We start from the raw sequence: 16,979 nt of genomic DNA, 5'->3' as shown, positions 1-16,979 counted from the left end.
TTCGTCCCTCCACTCACGCCTGTCGCGACACCACTGGAGGCGGGCTGCACGATGTTGGGGCGTGAGCGGAAGACGGCCTAACGGTGTGCGGGACCGTAGCCCAGCTTCATGGAGACGGTTGCGAATGGTCCTCGCCGATACCCCAGGAGCAACAGTGTCCCTAATTTGCTGGGAAGTGGCGGCGCGGTCCCCTACGGCACTGCGTAGGATCCTACGGTCTTGGCGTGCATTCGTGCGTCGCTGCGGTCCGGTCCCAGGTCGACGGGCACGTGCACCTTCCGCCGACCACTGGCGACAACATCGATGTACTGTGGAGACCTCACGCCCCACGTGTTGAGCAATTCGGCGGTACGTCCACCCGGCCTCCCACATGCCCACTATACGCCCTCGCTCAAAGTCCGTCAACTGCACATACGGTTCACGTCCACGCTGTCGCGGCATGCTACCAGTGTTAAAGACTGCGATGGAGCTCCGTATGCCACGGCAAACTGGCTGACACTGACGGCGGCGGTGCACAAATGCTGCGCAGCTAGCGCCATTCGACGGCCAACACCGCGGTTCCTGGTGTGTCCGCTGTGCCGTGCGTGTGATCATTGCTTGTACAGCCCTCTCGCAGTGTCCGGAGCAAGTATGGTGGGTCTGACACACCGGTGTCAATATGTTCTTTTATCCATTTCCAGGAGTGTATGTTGCAGTGCTCTCCGATACACACGATCGAACAGCGGAGGAGTGGTACTCAATCGTCAACTTTAGGTTACAATATCTCCCTATGTAATTAACATTTTACAATGCAACAAACGGCACTGATTATGTATTTGTTTATATGATCAGATGTGCTAATAAAACTAACGTGGTTCCATTTAAAAAAACGTAGGTTTTTGTGAAAAAACATACTTCCGTGTATTTTTGTATGGTTTGTATTAAACAATTACACTAGCCCCTCTCCTCACGTTCGGTTCGTCAGGATTTGATGTGGTTTACGAAGTATATCCAGCGGTAACGTTAGGTGACTCACCCTGTATATACCACTGCTGATTTGGTGTAATTTATGAATAAGGAACTGAGACATTTGAATGTATCTATCATTTTATCAGTGACGATGATAAATGATAAGAAAAATTCCTTTAAATCGTGCTTAATATAGCGAAGCTGCAATGATAATTTTACTCCTGCATATGATTTGTTCGGTTAATTGTGTGTGGCTCAGTGGCGGAGTGCAAGTCTTCCAATCGGACGCCACTTCGGTGACCTGCCCCCGTCGTAGGTTCGAGTCCTCCCTCGGGCATGGGTGGGTGTGTCGTCCTTTATGTAAGTTAGTTTAAGTTAGATTAGTGTGTAAGCTAAGGGGCTAATGACCTCAGCAGTTTGGTCCCATAAAACCTTACCAGAAGTTTCCAAATTTCCGGTGACCTGCTTCTCCCTAGCCTACCAACCTACCCCAGTTGACCACCTGGATTAGAGTGGTTACGCTTCCGTTACTTGTTACACATATTTCTGATCCACACGTAAAATATGCATACACCACAACGCCACTGGTTAAAGGCCCCCTACTGTCGTTTCCCTGTAAAGTACTGAATATAAGTAAGAACATGTTATCTTTCAGATTTACTTCTGGAAGGAACCTAGTGTCGTGAATAAACCAGCCGATGTTATGGTATCGCCTAAAATGCAAGCCAGCTTCATGGAGGGCCTAGAAGCAAATGGCATTGAGTCGTCCGTCTACATCGATGATGTGCAGAGGTAAGCGTTAGCGTGGCTAGAGTAACCTTCAAATTATTTTTCATGTGTATGTCATACACAGCTGCTACCCTAAAAAAAATACAAGTGGGACAATGAAAGCTAAATTTGTATTACGAAAATTATTAGTGGGCCTTTGCACTCCTGTGTGTGCTTTACATGAAGTGAATATTCACACCTCCTTGTTTTTTGTTTTTTTTTTTGTTTTAAGTAAATGAGATTACACTTTGTAAGTGACCACTTAGCAGTTCCTATCTCTATATGAATATGCAGTGCAGAGCCAAAATATTATGACCACAGACTACCGCGAAGCTGAATATCTCCTGGCGACGTAGCACGTACGTCAGGGCTTCACAACATACGTGCTCGCGGAGAAAGCTGTGAACAGCAAGGCGCGAACACGGAGCAGCGCGAGTACGCTACCCCCACTACCGGACCAGAGCGGAGAGTGGGGAAAGTCATGTGGGGCACACAACAGCTGCCACCAGTCAATGTAAATCCGCGGCCACCTGCAGGGATGTCACTCACGAATTATTACTGAGACAAATAAAGGAGAATGTACACATGCCACATAATTTTATTAGCTTAGTGTATGCCTCTACATTCGCATTAATTTGTGAGCTGTTACACAATAAAAGGTGTCACTGAAGTGTGGGATTCTCAGTTATCTTGTACTCTTTGCCCTTTACAATTGCGTCTATGTTCGGAGTAATTGTTCTTGTGCACTTAAATTTCGATCAGACAATGCGTTTCTCAGGCGCGTCTTGTTACATTTCATTGCAGAGAGCAGTTGTTCACAAACATATGTGGAACCGAACATTGATATTATTGTAGCCGCCAGTTTGTGCAAATGAGGAAATCTATCGTGAATCTATTGTTCTGAAATTTGTCTCTGTATTCTCTGTCACACTGCAGGTCAATAATTTCTTGCTGCAGCTCAGGACGAATCTCTTAAATATTCGCTGAATATGGAGAGAACAGATCAAAATCACTGTCTAGTGCTGTCAGATCTTGAAAGCGTTATTCAAATTCTCCCTTAAGGGCAACTAAACTATGTGAATAACGTTCACAGTCTTTGTGAACATCTTGCATGGATGATAATTTAGGAAAATGAGCTAGGTTTCCTGTTTCCAGCTGACTCACCCAAAGTGTCAATTTCATTTTAAAAGCTCGTATTCGATCTACGAAATGAGTAATTAGCAGATCTTTACCTTGTATTAAAATGTTCAAAGCATTCAGATGGCTAGTTAAATCTGCCAAGAACGCGAGATCACATTCAAATGTGCACGCGCATTTCCCCTCCCTTCCCTCCCTCCCCTCCCTCCCCTCCCTCCCTACTCCGCGACCTTGCACCTGCTCGCGAGCACGTGCCTGAGCAGACGCGAGTACTCGCGCTCAAAACCGGCCAGTTGTTAAGCCCTGATGTATGTGATGCGATAAGGAGAGTGCGTGAGTGGAACAGAGACGAATAGGGAATCATTCTAGAGACTACTATACGTGGGGTGACTTGGGAAATCCGCTGAAATAAGTGAGTTGTTATGGCCCGACGACTGCGAACTTGCATCTCAGAAACGGCGAAGCTGGTCCGATGTTTACGTTCTCATGGTTCAAATGGCTCAAATGGCTCTGAGCACTATGGGACTTAACATCTGAGGTCATCAGTCCCCTAGAACAGAACTACTTGAACCTAACTAACCTAAGGACATCACACACATCCATGCCCGAGGCAAGATTCGAACCTGCGACCGTAGCGGTCGCGTGGTTCCGGACTTAAGCGCCTAGAACCGTTCGGCCACCGCGACCGGCACGTCTTCATGTCATGCGCAGATATGGAAAGTCGTTGAGTGCTCTGAAACCACGTCTTGACGACAAGATGTTGAACGTACAAATTAAATCACAGTGCATAGGGCTCCACAGCAGACAGCCGCTATGTGTTCCCACATAAATGGAATCGTAACTGATCATGTTGTTGGTTCAACAACATCTTCAGTTACGATTCCAGTGTACCCGGGATCATAGAGGCTGGGCCGTGGATCAATGGAAACGTTTCGCTTCATCCTGTGTATAACGGTACATCCTGCACCACGTCAATGGTCGTGTCCGCATGTGCTGTTATCCAGGCTTTGATGGTCTGATAAGTGTGACAGGCAAATCACGCTGATAACTTGACCACCAACTTCGCCTGATCTGAATTCGATGAGACACACCTGGGACAACAAATCACCAGCCATTAATTTGTGGGGACTGCGTGACATGTGCGTAGATATTTGATACCGCAGCATACCTACGGAAACCTGCCAAGAACTTTTGGTACCCATACCAAGCATAAACCCTGCTGTATTTCTTTCCAAAAACGGGTTAACACGCCCTTTAATAGATGCTAATGGTGTTTCCTACTTCGTAGGCTGCCTTTACGCTGTGTAGTGTAGGCCATACGTCGGTGGAAAGCTTGGAAAACTGTAAGTCTCCATGCATGCCCGAATTCCTCTAATGTTACAGGCGGGACCACCAAGTGACATTTGGGTATGAGGGAGTAATGCTTCTCTAGATTCGTCTTGGGACGGCGGCTCTCGCAATATTAAAAATAAAGCCTTTTATGATACATACGTCATTCTCATAGCCTTTCCCATCAGTATTTGATGGGCAATTTTGTCACATTCGCTTTTTTCCTCGGTTGTCAGGACGGTGCACAGTATTCAACAAGTAGTTGCACAAGAATTTGTAGTCCTATTTATTCCATAGTGCTGTGAATTTGAGACGTCAGCTGTGAAATACTTTCGTATTAAGAACAGACGCTGTTGTATTACTAATTTTAGACGGAGTAGAGATGAGTTATTTTAGCTGATTTCGACGCGAATACATATTGATTTTCAGGAACCTCTTGTTAGACCCCAGTTGGTGTAGATGATGCCATAGCTGAATCGAAGTCCATTGCAAATTATTTAACCATAAACACAACTCAGTGTTCGAAAAGTGCGTGAGTGAATTTAATTCCACACAATTCTACTAATGAATCTGTTTGGATCTATGGGATTGTTCTATCTTACAAAAATTTGGATGGATATCCCTAAGTAATTCACATTTGCAAGTGAATAATTACATCCCGATTTGACCTGTATCAATGAAATTACTGTTTAACAAGCTGCATTTTCCCTTCTACAGTGGAAAAATGCTCGTTAGTGGCTGTAAACTTTTAGCATCAGGCTGAAAGTAGGTAGTGTTCATTCACAAACAAAAGAGTAAATGGATCTGAAGGCGTACGAAATAAATATTTATGATTCACGTAAAGCTTCATCGTATGCTTTTAGGGTACAGACTCCTTAACCAAGTTCACTTTTTTTTTATATCACATATAGTTTGTATTTCCTTTTTACCTACTTCTTCAAGTACGTAATAAAGTTTTTTTTTCCATGTGAATAGTCTCTTGCTCCAATTTCAGTCGTCGTTGTGCCGGCCACTGTGGCCGAGAAGTTCTAGGTGCTTCAGTCCGGAATCGCGCAGCTGCTACGGTCGCAGGTTCGAATCCTACCTCGGTCATGGATGTGTGTGATGTCCTTAGGTTAGTTCGGTTTAAGTAGTTCTAAGTCTAGGGGACTGATGACCGCAAATGTTAAGTCCCATAGCGCTTATATGTAGTAGTCGTTGTTTCTGTTCTTGTTGTTATGTTTGTTCTTGTGGTAGTGGTCGTGGTAACTATGGTGACGGTGGTCTTCAATCCGAAGACTGGTTTGATGCAGCTCTCCAACACAGTCTATCCTCTGCAAACCTCTTCATTTCTGCATAACTGCAAGAATCTGTCTGTGAAATGTTTGTTCTCCACATCTGACTTCCGTACAACGCTACACTTTAAATATCTGTAGAAAAGACTTCCTAACACTAAGGTCTTTTATTTAATGGTAACAAATTTCTCTTTGTCGCGAATGTTTTCTTGCCATTGCCAGTCTACATTTTCCATCCTCTTCGCTTTGGCCGCCTTTAGATATTTTGCTCCCCATCTACTAGTTTTATTGTTTATTTCCCAATGTAATGGCCTCAATATCACTTGATTTAATTCAGTCACGTTCGATTACCCTTGTTTTACAGCTGTTATTATTCGACCACAATCTTTTTTATAGATCTTCCAAGTCCTTTGCTGTTTATTATAGAATTACCGTCTCATTGACAAACAATAAGGTTTTTATTCATTTTCCGTTAATTTTCATTCCCTTCTCAAATGTCTCTTTGGTATCCATCATGTCAGTGCATAGACTGGATAACGTCTGGGACGGGCTACAGCCCTTCCGGTTCCTTCTCAACTATTGCTTTCCTTTGATTTATAGCTGCAGTATAATTTCTGTTCAAGTGTACATAACCTATTAATCGCTGTATTTTACCCTTATACTTTCAGAATTAAGAAGAGTTCATTCCAGTCGACATTGTCAAAAGCTTCCTTTAAATCCACAGTATTGCCACAAGCGTTTCTACATCTCTCCGGAACCCAAATTTATCCTCCCTGAGATCAACTAACTTTTTCATTCGTCTATTAATAATTCGACTCACCACTTTGTGTTCATCACTTATTAGAGTAATAGTTCGATGCAATTCACGCCTATCGATACCTTCCTACTTTGTAACTGGAATTATTACATTCATCTTAAAAAGTGAAGGTATTTAACCTGTCTTATATATCTTACGTACAGGTGGACGATTCTCCCAAGGATCATAATAAGTCTAAGGGAATGTAGCATACTCCTATGATCTCAGTGCTTTGTCGGATTCTTCCAGCCTTAAACTACTTCCTTTTCCCTTTCCATAATGTTGTCTTCAAGTTAGTTTCTTTCGTATAGCCTTCCACGTGCCAGTTTCCTCTTCTTTGCTCAGTAATGACTTGTCGTCCGAGCTCGTAATATTCATACAGTGTTCTGTGTTCCTCAGAGGTCTCTGTAAATTTCCGGTATCGATCTTTCACCGACTCTTCCTTGGTTACGCAACTTTATATTTCCTCTCTCTCCATTTCTAGTCAGCCATTTGCGATTTTCTGTTAATTTTATTTTTAGATGTTTATATTTTCTTTTCTTTATATTTTCTCCTTTTGTCAGTTTAGATCAATATGTCATCTAATATCCAAGGACATTTACTGACCCGTTTCTTTTTCTTATTTGACCATTTGCTTCCGTCTATATTTCGCCATTGAACGCAAAACGAATCAGAAATCTTTTTCGACAAGAATATGAAATATATTTTTCTTCGGTTTCGGAAAACCTTCGTTAAACTTCATCACTGATGCCATCGAAGGCCGAGAATTGTTAGCCTAGTTACGAGTTGCTGACTCTAAAGCTTTCTAAGAAAGCGCAGACGATAACATGACGACGTGAAGTTTTCATGTACTAAAGGATAAAGTGATCACATTCCTAACTTAAAACGACGTACTCACCGTTACTGCTTCATCGAGCAGTGATGTAGTAGATTTTCCCTTTGTAGACGCCGTTGCGGAAGGTAAATTCATTTAATGTTATTCTACCACCTTTGTGACGTTCTTTCAACCTTACAAATTTTGCAAATACTGCAATTAGCTGTGGCCTATAGGTCACTGTCATATGTCATTTGTCATCTCTTGTTCCATTTGAAATGTACCATTGATGAAAATGTTACAATTAATGCCAGCGGAAGAATGAGCTCCGTTCACCAGCACAGACAACGTCTCAGTTGTGATCGCCACGATAGGGTGATAACAACGATTTACTTACTTTCCAGACTCATCGACAACGAGAGACCAGTTCGAGAGCCCAAAGCAAGCTTCGCATTCGATGATTACCATAGCCTGGAGGAGGTAAAGTATGATTCTATGTTATCCTAAACACACAATATTTAGAGATACGTGTAACTTGGAATTATAATTTGATAATGAATTCGATTGGGAGGAGCACTGTGTGTGTGTTGTGTGTGTGTGTGTGTGTGTGTGTGTGTGTGTGTGTGTGTGTGTGTGTGTGTGTGTGGGTGGGTGGGTGGGTGTGTGTATGTGGATTGGTAAGCTGGGTCGGGGGGGGGGGGGGGTTGGCGATGAGGGGGGAGAGTGAGGGACACATTTGCAGTGTACAAAAGCGTGTTATACTAATTGTTGTGTTGTGAACGGACGGAAGAGTACCCTGCAGATCCGTTCATGGAACTGGGGACATTAGCTTCCGCATCCTACTAAATTTACCCTTTAATGAAATTTGGCGCACACAATATTTCTCTTTTTCATACCAAAAGCGCAAAAGATTTAAAGTCACTAACTTTGGTTCAGAAATGTGTACATTATTCAGAAATACGTATGTTCAATACCCTTCCAGCAGTCATAAAGAGATTAACTGCTAATAAAGTTCAGACTTGAAACCGCCTATTCCATCAACAAATATGTTCGTATAACCTACTGACTTATATTTTATCAATAATATCCAATAACGTGACTTTTACTCGTCTTGTGTCCAGTAACGTGATGAATGTAAGTAAGTACTTCAAACTTTGTTTCTCTTCGATAATGCGTGGCTTCAACTGCCACCATCATATGCGCCCCATTTAATTGTACATTTAGATGCTTTGTGAAATGTTTGTTGTTAAATCAAAATATGTTTCAGATTTTTTTATTTACTCCACATTTTGAGGATCATTTACCGTAGGACCTGTGGGGTCGTAAAAAGATCTTTATTTCGCAAATGTGTGTTATGTATTCTTGTTTCAAGATTTGTTGTACACCCCTGAGCCTCTGCTCTCTATGAATCTATGGAACAAAATATATGTTTAATCTCATCTGTTTTTACGGCATTCTCTTATAGAACTGTTTGCGACAAGGAGAAGTTTCCATCTGTAAGCAGTTGACGTTTTGGTGTCTTTAAGAAGGCCAATTGAAACCTAGCATTAAAAGGAGAGACTTAGTTCTAGGTCCCAGGGGTTTTTCTCTGTCTGAGCTACTTACATGAACTGCCTAAATGGGATATTTATTAATCCATCCAGTGGAAAGTACCTTTAATTTGTAACACAGAATAGCTTCTGGCAATGGAAGAAATTGGACATTAAATTAGTGGTCCTCAACCACACTATACGTGAAGTTACAGCGGAGCGCGATGATGGCGACCACCGTCCTCCATTAGTATAGGGAATACTTTACATCCATGCTCTTAAAACTGACAACGCTGGTCATTACCCACCACAGGAACTGGACAGGTGTATCTGTAAGCGATATTTCCATCAACGCAAAAAAGTCAGAGATAGCTTTCCTACCACTATAAGGAATGTTGGAGTGTTGCCGCTTTGTTCACAACGTCTCACTACGTTTTGCTGTAGAAATTACAAATTTGATGTGTTACCAAAAATTATAGTCTGTGCATTAACGGCCATGTCGAAATACGGTTTGGAACAACTGTAGGTATCATAGCTGGGCAAAGTAATTCAGAATCGTACACTCTCCCACAGCTCTTGCTAAGTAGGGCACCAGCCCACTGAATGATCTGTCTGCCTAAACGCGTTTTTTTTTTAATAATGAAACTCTCATTATTCGTAGTAAAGGATTAATCGCAAGCCTGAAGAGTCATTTGATAGTGATTGAATGATGAGTGTCTACTAGTACTTTCGTGATTGTGGTGCTCTGGCGAGTAGAGCACCAACTACTCCCCCAGTCCCAGGTAGGCGTGGGGAATATTCTTCGTATCAACCCTCCAAGCCATCCCTGATCCACTCAGCCAGCTGTCAAATGAGTACCGGTGACCTTTCGTGAGTATAAACGGCAGCCGGCTAGATGGGCCCGGGTAACACAGAGGAAATTTACAGAGCAGTAGATTGTTTAATAACTTTACTTCAGTGCTCACAGTCTTTGCCAATACTGACCAGAGAGCTCCTGCTCTGAGGAAAAACAGCCAATTTCCAGAGTGTCCATAAGGAGACCGCTTCGCTATAGGCTTTTACGAGCAACGACTTCACTGCAGGATTTGAAAGAGTACACCTCACTTCAGCTTTTGCAGACTTAAGACTTCAGGTTAGGACTCGAGCTTGATGCCTCTAGAAGAATGCCTATAAAGCATTATTACAAAGAGAGGGCTGAAGTCACATTCTCAAGCAATTGCTGCTGCCGGGTACCTCATTTGCGCTCCGCTTGTTTGGGAAGATGGGGCATCGTTGCACTCGCCCATGCCACTCAGACAAGAAGTTAATTCACTGCCTTCAGCAGGCGAGTACGTGAGTTTAAAGACATGCGTCTAGTTTGTTGCTCTCACAGCGCGTTTTGGCGATCTTATGGCGTTCTTTTCAGTGTGTTTAGAGTAAAATAGAGGCAGATGATCAATATCAAACCCTAATATACAAAAAGCCGGAAATTTACTCATACTGATTGATATATTCATTTTAAAACAAAACAAGACTTCGTTCAGAAAGTAGACCAAATTGTAGACTAAGTACCAACTCTTTATATATTTTTTAAAACTATGTAATGCTTGTTCATTTTGCCGGTATATAAGGCTTAGATGGCCAGACATGCAAGGAATAGATGGCCAACTGACAAAACACTTTAAAACAGAAGTCGCATTAAATGTGTATCCAACAAAATTAAAACGTCTTTATTGAACTACTTGTTACAGATAAGTTTGTAGAGAAAATTGTAGAAAATCACACAGTTTTAAATGTGACTGATATTTTTTTCCTGCCGCATCCATGCCATACATCAGTATGTCATGTGCAGGATTCGTGTAGCCAACGCTTGTACCTCACACACTGAATCCAACACCACTGTTCTTTTGTTTCTTGTAATCCTCCCCACAACCAAAGCGCTCTTCATCGTAAAAGCCATCACGCGAGTCTCCCCTGTACGGAAATTCCTCTGATGAGCCTGAACTGTCTGAAGTCACTTTAGCCTCCGTCTTAATGAAAGCCTCCTATCACTTGCAAAATCGTAATCTGGAGCTGCATCTGGATTAAAGGGGTAAATTCCCATTGCTCTGAACTCAGACATGGCGTTCGCTGGCGTTTCTGCTTTCCTGCAACACTCATGAAGAAGCTCGCAAAATTGTCATCTGTCTAGCTTCCGATCTGGATGATTCCTTTGCCATTTTGCTGCGACACTGTAAAAATAGTTCAGAATTAGTACAACATTTCCACAGGGCTTACGAGGCAAAAAATGATTCTCTAGCGACTCACATAGGCAAATTTCCTTGATACCACCATTTAACTACCCACTTTTTTCCTAGTTAACTCCGTTCATGACAACGTAAGGAGGAAGAAACATCCCTTCGGAATTGCAGCACGTCAGCACTGTAATATTTCCTCCCTTTTCAGACAATGTAACGACAGGTACTGCCTTTGATTGTCTTTCCCCTTTAACAGCGACTGGTAGGTTGTTTAACTCAAGTCCCGCCTCACCCGTATTAAATATACAACCAGGTTTTGTGAGAAAACCGTTCTCTTCTATTAGGCTGGAAAGTAAAACGAGATATTCCTTGGTTTCGTACAAAGTATTCCCTGGACTCTGACATGAGATACATCTTCATATTTCCGCACAGATAGTGCAGGATGTCTAGAAAAGAAATGCTTCAACAATCGTTACCTGTCTTTTACTTTTCAACGTTAAATCTACGTTTTAAGTGAAGCTAAATCCCAAAATTACTAGCCAAACTCCGTGCGCTGTACTTTGTGACAGGAAACCCGTTGGCTTGGATTCTTTTATATGACAAAGCCCAACAGGTATCTAGACCCATTGCAGCTTTTGAATAACAACCAGGTTTTGTTATTCGTTCCAGGGTTTCCTTGGAAGCTTGTGTGATTGAATAACCATTTTTTTTTTTACTTTATTAATTGAAATTTGAAAGTCTTCTTCTCTACATCAGCCTAAGTGGAACTAATACATGATTATTGTGTAGTGTATTTTATGCATATGAAAATACAGCTGGATGAATTAGAATTCAACAACAGCTGGAAAAAATGCGCTGTGCACGCCTTAGGGTTATGACAATGCCGCACCATGCCAGGCGTATGTGGAGAACTACAACGAAAAATTCGACAAGTCAGCACAAAAGCTCTATTCAGTCCCTGTGCTAACCATTCCTCAAATCTTAATGGTGTTTACGCATTCTCTTATATTTCCTCTAGCGTCGCCTGCATTGAAACTGTAGACAAGTCATACTTCTTCTTCTCGTCTTCTACACGAACGAGTTGGTAGCAATTGCTAGTAGACGGAAAAGAAAAAAGTTTGAAACAATTGTCCAATACGCAGGAATGCTCATTACAATTTAGTTCAAGTCATAAAAATATGTGGAAACAACTGTGAGCGATTTGGAAAATATACAAGATCCTTCTACGGTAAACCTTGATAGCAGGTTTGCAGCAAGCTTGCTCCTTCCAGCTATATACATTTTAGCTTTTTAACCTACATCAACTTTTGACACACGACGCTGGACGAAACAAAGTCTACAAAGTCTACTGTCTCCAAAAACGTCTTCCGGTGAAGGACTCCACAAATTACAAACAGTGAATGAGGTTTAATCACGAACTAGAATTCTAGGCAATGCTGTAACTTTCGACACTTTTTTTGGAGTCATCAGTCTTCTGGCTGGTTTGATACTGACTGCCAGCTATGAATTCCTCTCCTGTGCCAACCTCTTCATCTCAGAGTAGCAATTGCAACCTACATCCACAACTATCTGCTGAACGAATTTCAATTTCTGTCTTCCTCTATAGTTTATGCCCTCCTTCTAGTACCATGGAAGTCATTCACTGATTTCTTAAGATATGTACCATCATCCTGTCCCTTCTCCTTTCCAGTGTTTTCCACATATTCCTTCCCCTTCCGTTTCTGCGCAGAACCTCCTCATTCCTTACCTTCGTCTGTAGCACCATATCGCAAATTCTTCAATTCTCTCCTGCTCCAGTTTTCCCGCAGTCCATGTTTCACTACCATACAATGCTGTGCTCCAAACGTACATTCTCAGACATTTCTTCCTCAAATTAAGGCCTAGTTCGATACTAGTAGACATCTCTTGGCCAGGAATGCCCTTTTCGCCGGTGTTAGTTTGTTTTTCATATCCTCCTTGCCGTCTGTCATTGGTTATTTTGCTGCCTAGGTGGCAGAAATCCCTAACTTCATCTACTTCGTGACCCTCAATTCTGATGCTAAGTTTCGCGCTGTTCTCATTTCTCCTACTTCTCATTACTTTTTCCTTTCCTCGATTTACTCTCAGTCCATAGACTGTTCATCCAGTTCAGCATATCATGTAATTCTTCTTTACTTTCACTCAGGATAGCAATGTCATCAGCGAATCGTATCATTGATACCCATTCACCTTGAATTTTAATTCCACTCCTGAACGTTCCTTTTACTTCCATCATTGCTTCTTCGATGTACAGATTGAACAGCAAGGCCGAAAGACTACATCCTTAACTCGCACCCTTCTCAATCCGAGAACTACGTTCTTGGTCGCCCACTCTTATTATTCCCTATTCACTCTTGGACATACTGTATATTACCCCCTATAGCGTACCCCTAGTTTTCTCAGAATTTTGAACGTCTTACACCGTTTTCGTTGTCGAACGTTTTTTCCAGGTCGACAAATACTATGAATGTGTCTTGATTTTTCTTAGTCTTGCTTCCATTATCATCCGCATCGTCAAAATTGAATCTCTGGTGCCTTTATGTTTCCTAATGCCAAACTGATCGTCATATAACACATCCTCAGCTTTCTTTTCCATTCTTGTATATATTACTTTTGTCAGTAACGTCGATGCATGAGCTGTTAAGTTGTTTATGGGATAATTCTCGCACCTGTGAGCTCTTGCAATCTTCGGAATTGTGTGGATGATATTTTTGGTATGTCACCAAACTCATACATTCTACACACAAACGTGATTATTCGTTTTGTTGCCACTTCCCGCAATGCCTTTAGAAATTCTGATGGAATGTTATCTGTCCCTTCTGCCTTTTTTTTTCTAGCTTCCCTGCCATGTTCAAGATTCTGAAATTCCACGCTCCAACTCGTAGGACATTATCCTTCCGTTGGTTATTCAATCTTTTTCTCATGATCAGTTCCCCCTCGGCAGTCCCCTCTCGGAGATCGGAGTGGGGACACTTCACCGGAATATTTTGCCAGAGGAGAGATCATCATGACATTTTTTCAATTACACGTCACATGTCCTGTAGATGCACGTCGTGTGTCTTTAATGCAGTGGTTTACATTGCCTTCTGCATCCTCATGCCGTTGATCGCTGCTGATTCTTCCGCCTTTCGGGGTAGTAACCCCCCCCCTCCCCCCAAGAACAAGATAGTGCCCTGAGCCTCTGTCTGCTCCTCCGCCCCCTTTGATAAGACCGTTGGCAGAATGAGGATGACTTTTTATGCAGGAAGTCTGCGCCGGCCACAAATGCTGATTATTATTCAAAGATTAAGCGGTGGCGGATTTCGAGCCCGTTATAAAGGGAGGTTTTGATTAGTAATCAAAGACGCTACCCATAGACCACGGGTGCATCGTCTAGTGCTTTGACACTAAGAAAACGAAATGGTATGGACGTTAACGTTGATCGACGAGGAGGAAGGAGGTAAATAAAACAACGCCAGATGAAATAGCTCATGATGTTGGATTATCGATTCAAGAAGTTCGTCGATAAGTGTTTGAATGCACAAACCAATTTATACGAGAACTGTCACAACGATACAGAGCCATGAAGGAAATCACTAAAATTTTTCCAAATTGTTGAAGCAAAATCTATGGTCAACGCTTCATACGACGATGCGGCTGTAGCATTGGAGTACCTGGCAGAAATTTACGATGAGTTTGATAAGAAGTAGGTTCTGCAAGAAATAAAAGTTATGGTAGGTATCTACGTGCGGACAAGACTAGAGTGGCCGTTGCTGCGAGATGGATTTTAGTTTGTAATGGAAGCTCAGTGAATCATTTCCACATATACCACCTATAATCCAATACTATTTTACCATTCGTGTCTCTGTCACATTATGCGAGAGAAATTTTTCTAAATTGAAACTAATAATTTTCTTCACATTACGAAGAATCAAGAACAACTAATCAGTCTGTCCATTTTTCCAACAGAAAGAAAACTTTCAAATGGAAGATTTCAACGACGTTATTGAGAATTTCAGCAAAACATTTACCACACTAATACCAATAATAACTACTATCTCGTACTATGATTGCGAAAATAATTCATACTATTATCGTATAAACTTTCTTTCCAGACGTATCAAATATAAATGTAATTTTCTTATTCTATTCTTTATTAATTCTGTACAGTGTACCTGATGGTTGCTGTGTTAAATGACGATCCGTATTCTAAGATTCTCACCTATGTCTCTATGAATGTTTATTGGTACTATTAGAGGGTAGAGCGCCAACAATATAAATACTTATTTAATTTGTCAGCCATTATAGCTACAAATACGTCAGTTTCTAAAACAACCAAGGGCCTCATTTAGTTTGTCACTAGTCTGGAGTGTGATGTTTTTTGGAAGTTAAACGTGAACAATCAATGGTAGAAACTAGAAGTTCGCAGAAGGATTTGAAATTTGGCGTTACAGTAGAATGCTGAAGACGAGAAGGTCGAGTAACTAATGAAGAGGTACTTAACCCCATTGGAAAGAAAAACATTTATGGTACAACTTGTCTTAAAGAAGGGAACGATTGATGGAACAATATCTTGTGGCCTCAAGGAATAGTCAGTCTGCTTACAGAGGGAAGTGTGTGGCGTAAAAGATGGTAGAGCGAGATCGAGGCTGTAGAATATTTATGATCATATGGAAATTTTGGAAATTTGTAGGAAAGGTCTACGGGACCAAACTGCTTAGGTCATCAGTCCCTAGGCTTACACACTACTTGATCTACCTTAAACTAACTTACACTAAGGACAACACACACACCCATGCCCAAGGGAGGACTCGAACCTCCGACGGGGCGAGCCCCGCGAACCGTGAAAAGGCGCCCAAGACCGCACGGCTACCCTGCGCGGCTATGATCAGATTCCCACAAGTCACCAATGTAGCTCACGCACCTTTTGTTTCCAGTTATGTGCAACAATACGTGATGCTTCTGTACTTGTTCGCAGATCTACGCCTGGCTGGACACTCTGGTGGAAACATACCCAGGTACAGTGACGACAGTCGTGGGTGGAAGCACGTACGAAGGTCGCGAAATTAAAGGTGTGAAGATCTCTTTTGGGGACGGTAACCCAGTAGCAGTCATTGAGGGAGGTGAGTAAAGCGTTCTGAACCTTATAATGAGTAACTTAACATATAAGGTGTCCAGAAAAGGGCTCTCTGATTTCAAAATTAAATATCTCGAAAAAGATCGATAGAGGAATGCAGTAAACGGTATGTTTATTGTGAAAGCTGTAAGAAGTTTATACAGCAGTTTGAAATAATAGTTACAAAAGCTGCTAACAGATGGCGCTGTACGCTGTACAGCTCATATCAGCATACATGAGTGAAATAATCGTATGAAAACAATCTTTGCAAACAATCACATCACAATGTTTTCAAAAGGTTCACCATTGGCACTACAGAGGTGCCACAAACGAAGAATGAAATTCGCCATCACATTTCGTAGTGTCTCAACCGAAATGGATTCACATGCCATACAGATCGACGATTGAAGCTCGTCCAGCGTGGCGGGATGCTTCGGGTAGACCATATCTTTCACTGTGCCCCACAAAAAAAAAGTCACAGGGAGTCAAATCCGGCGAATATGGAGGCCAATCCATGCCTGCACCTGTAAATTTGGGATATTCCAAAGCAATGACTCGATTCCCGAAGTATTCCTAAAGAAAGCGAAACACTTGTTCGGTCCGATGTGGTCGGGCTCCATCTTGCATAAACCATTCAGTAACTGGTCGATCCTCTAACGCTTGCTGTGTGGCGACAAATTGTTCCAAAATTGCAACGTAACGTGCACCAGTGACCGTTTCTCGAACGAAAAAAGGGCCAGTAATGCCTCTGCTGCGTACTGCAGCCCACACAGTAATTTTAGGAGAGTACAGGGGTTTCGCTTAACACCAATATGGCTTTTCGGAACCCCAAAATCGCCAGTTATGCCTATTCACGTATCCATTCAGGTGGAAGTGTGCTTCATCTGTAAACCAGATGCAGCCAACATCAAATCCTTCAGTATCAATCATTGTGAGCATCTGATTAGTAAAGGCAACTCTTTGTTGCACAGCTCGTACGGGTATGGCATGGGGCGTTTGAACTTTGAATGGAAACATGTGTAGGCTCTTGCTCAGTATTTTCTGCGTGCTGGAAC

General features: G+C 42.2%; 1 protein-coding gene across 1 annotated transcript in view; it reads left to right on the top strand.

The window, feature by feature from the left end:
• Positions 1-16,979, top strand: part of LOC124788832 (zinc carboxypeptidase-like) — a 119,303-nt gene that overhangs the window by 69,652 nt on the left and 32,672 nt on the right. The window contains exons 3-5 of the mRNA XM_047256114.1: positions 1,604-1,740; positions 7,471-7,546; positions 15,787-15,931. Of these exons, the coding sequence (XP_047112070.1) occupies positions 1,604-1,740; positions 7,471-7,546; positions 15,787-15,931 (358 nt within the window). The remainder of the gene's footprint in view (positions 1-1,603; positions 1,741-7,470; positions 7,547-15,786; positions 15,932-16,979) is intronic.

Source organism: Schistocerca piceifrons, chromosome 3 (genome assembly GCF_021461385.2).
Source record: "Schistocerca piceifrons isolate TAMUIC-IGC-003096 chromosome 3, iqSchPice1.1, whole genome shotgun sequence".
Taxonomy (NCBI): domain Eukaryota; kingdom Metazoa; phylum Arthropoda; class Insecta; order Orthoptera; family Acrididae; genus Schistocerca; species Schistocerca piceifrons.
Note: the sequence above shows the minus strand (reverse complement) of the source record. Positions and strands in the feature narration are given on the sequence as shown.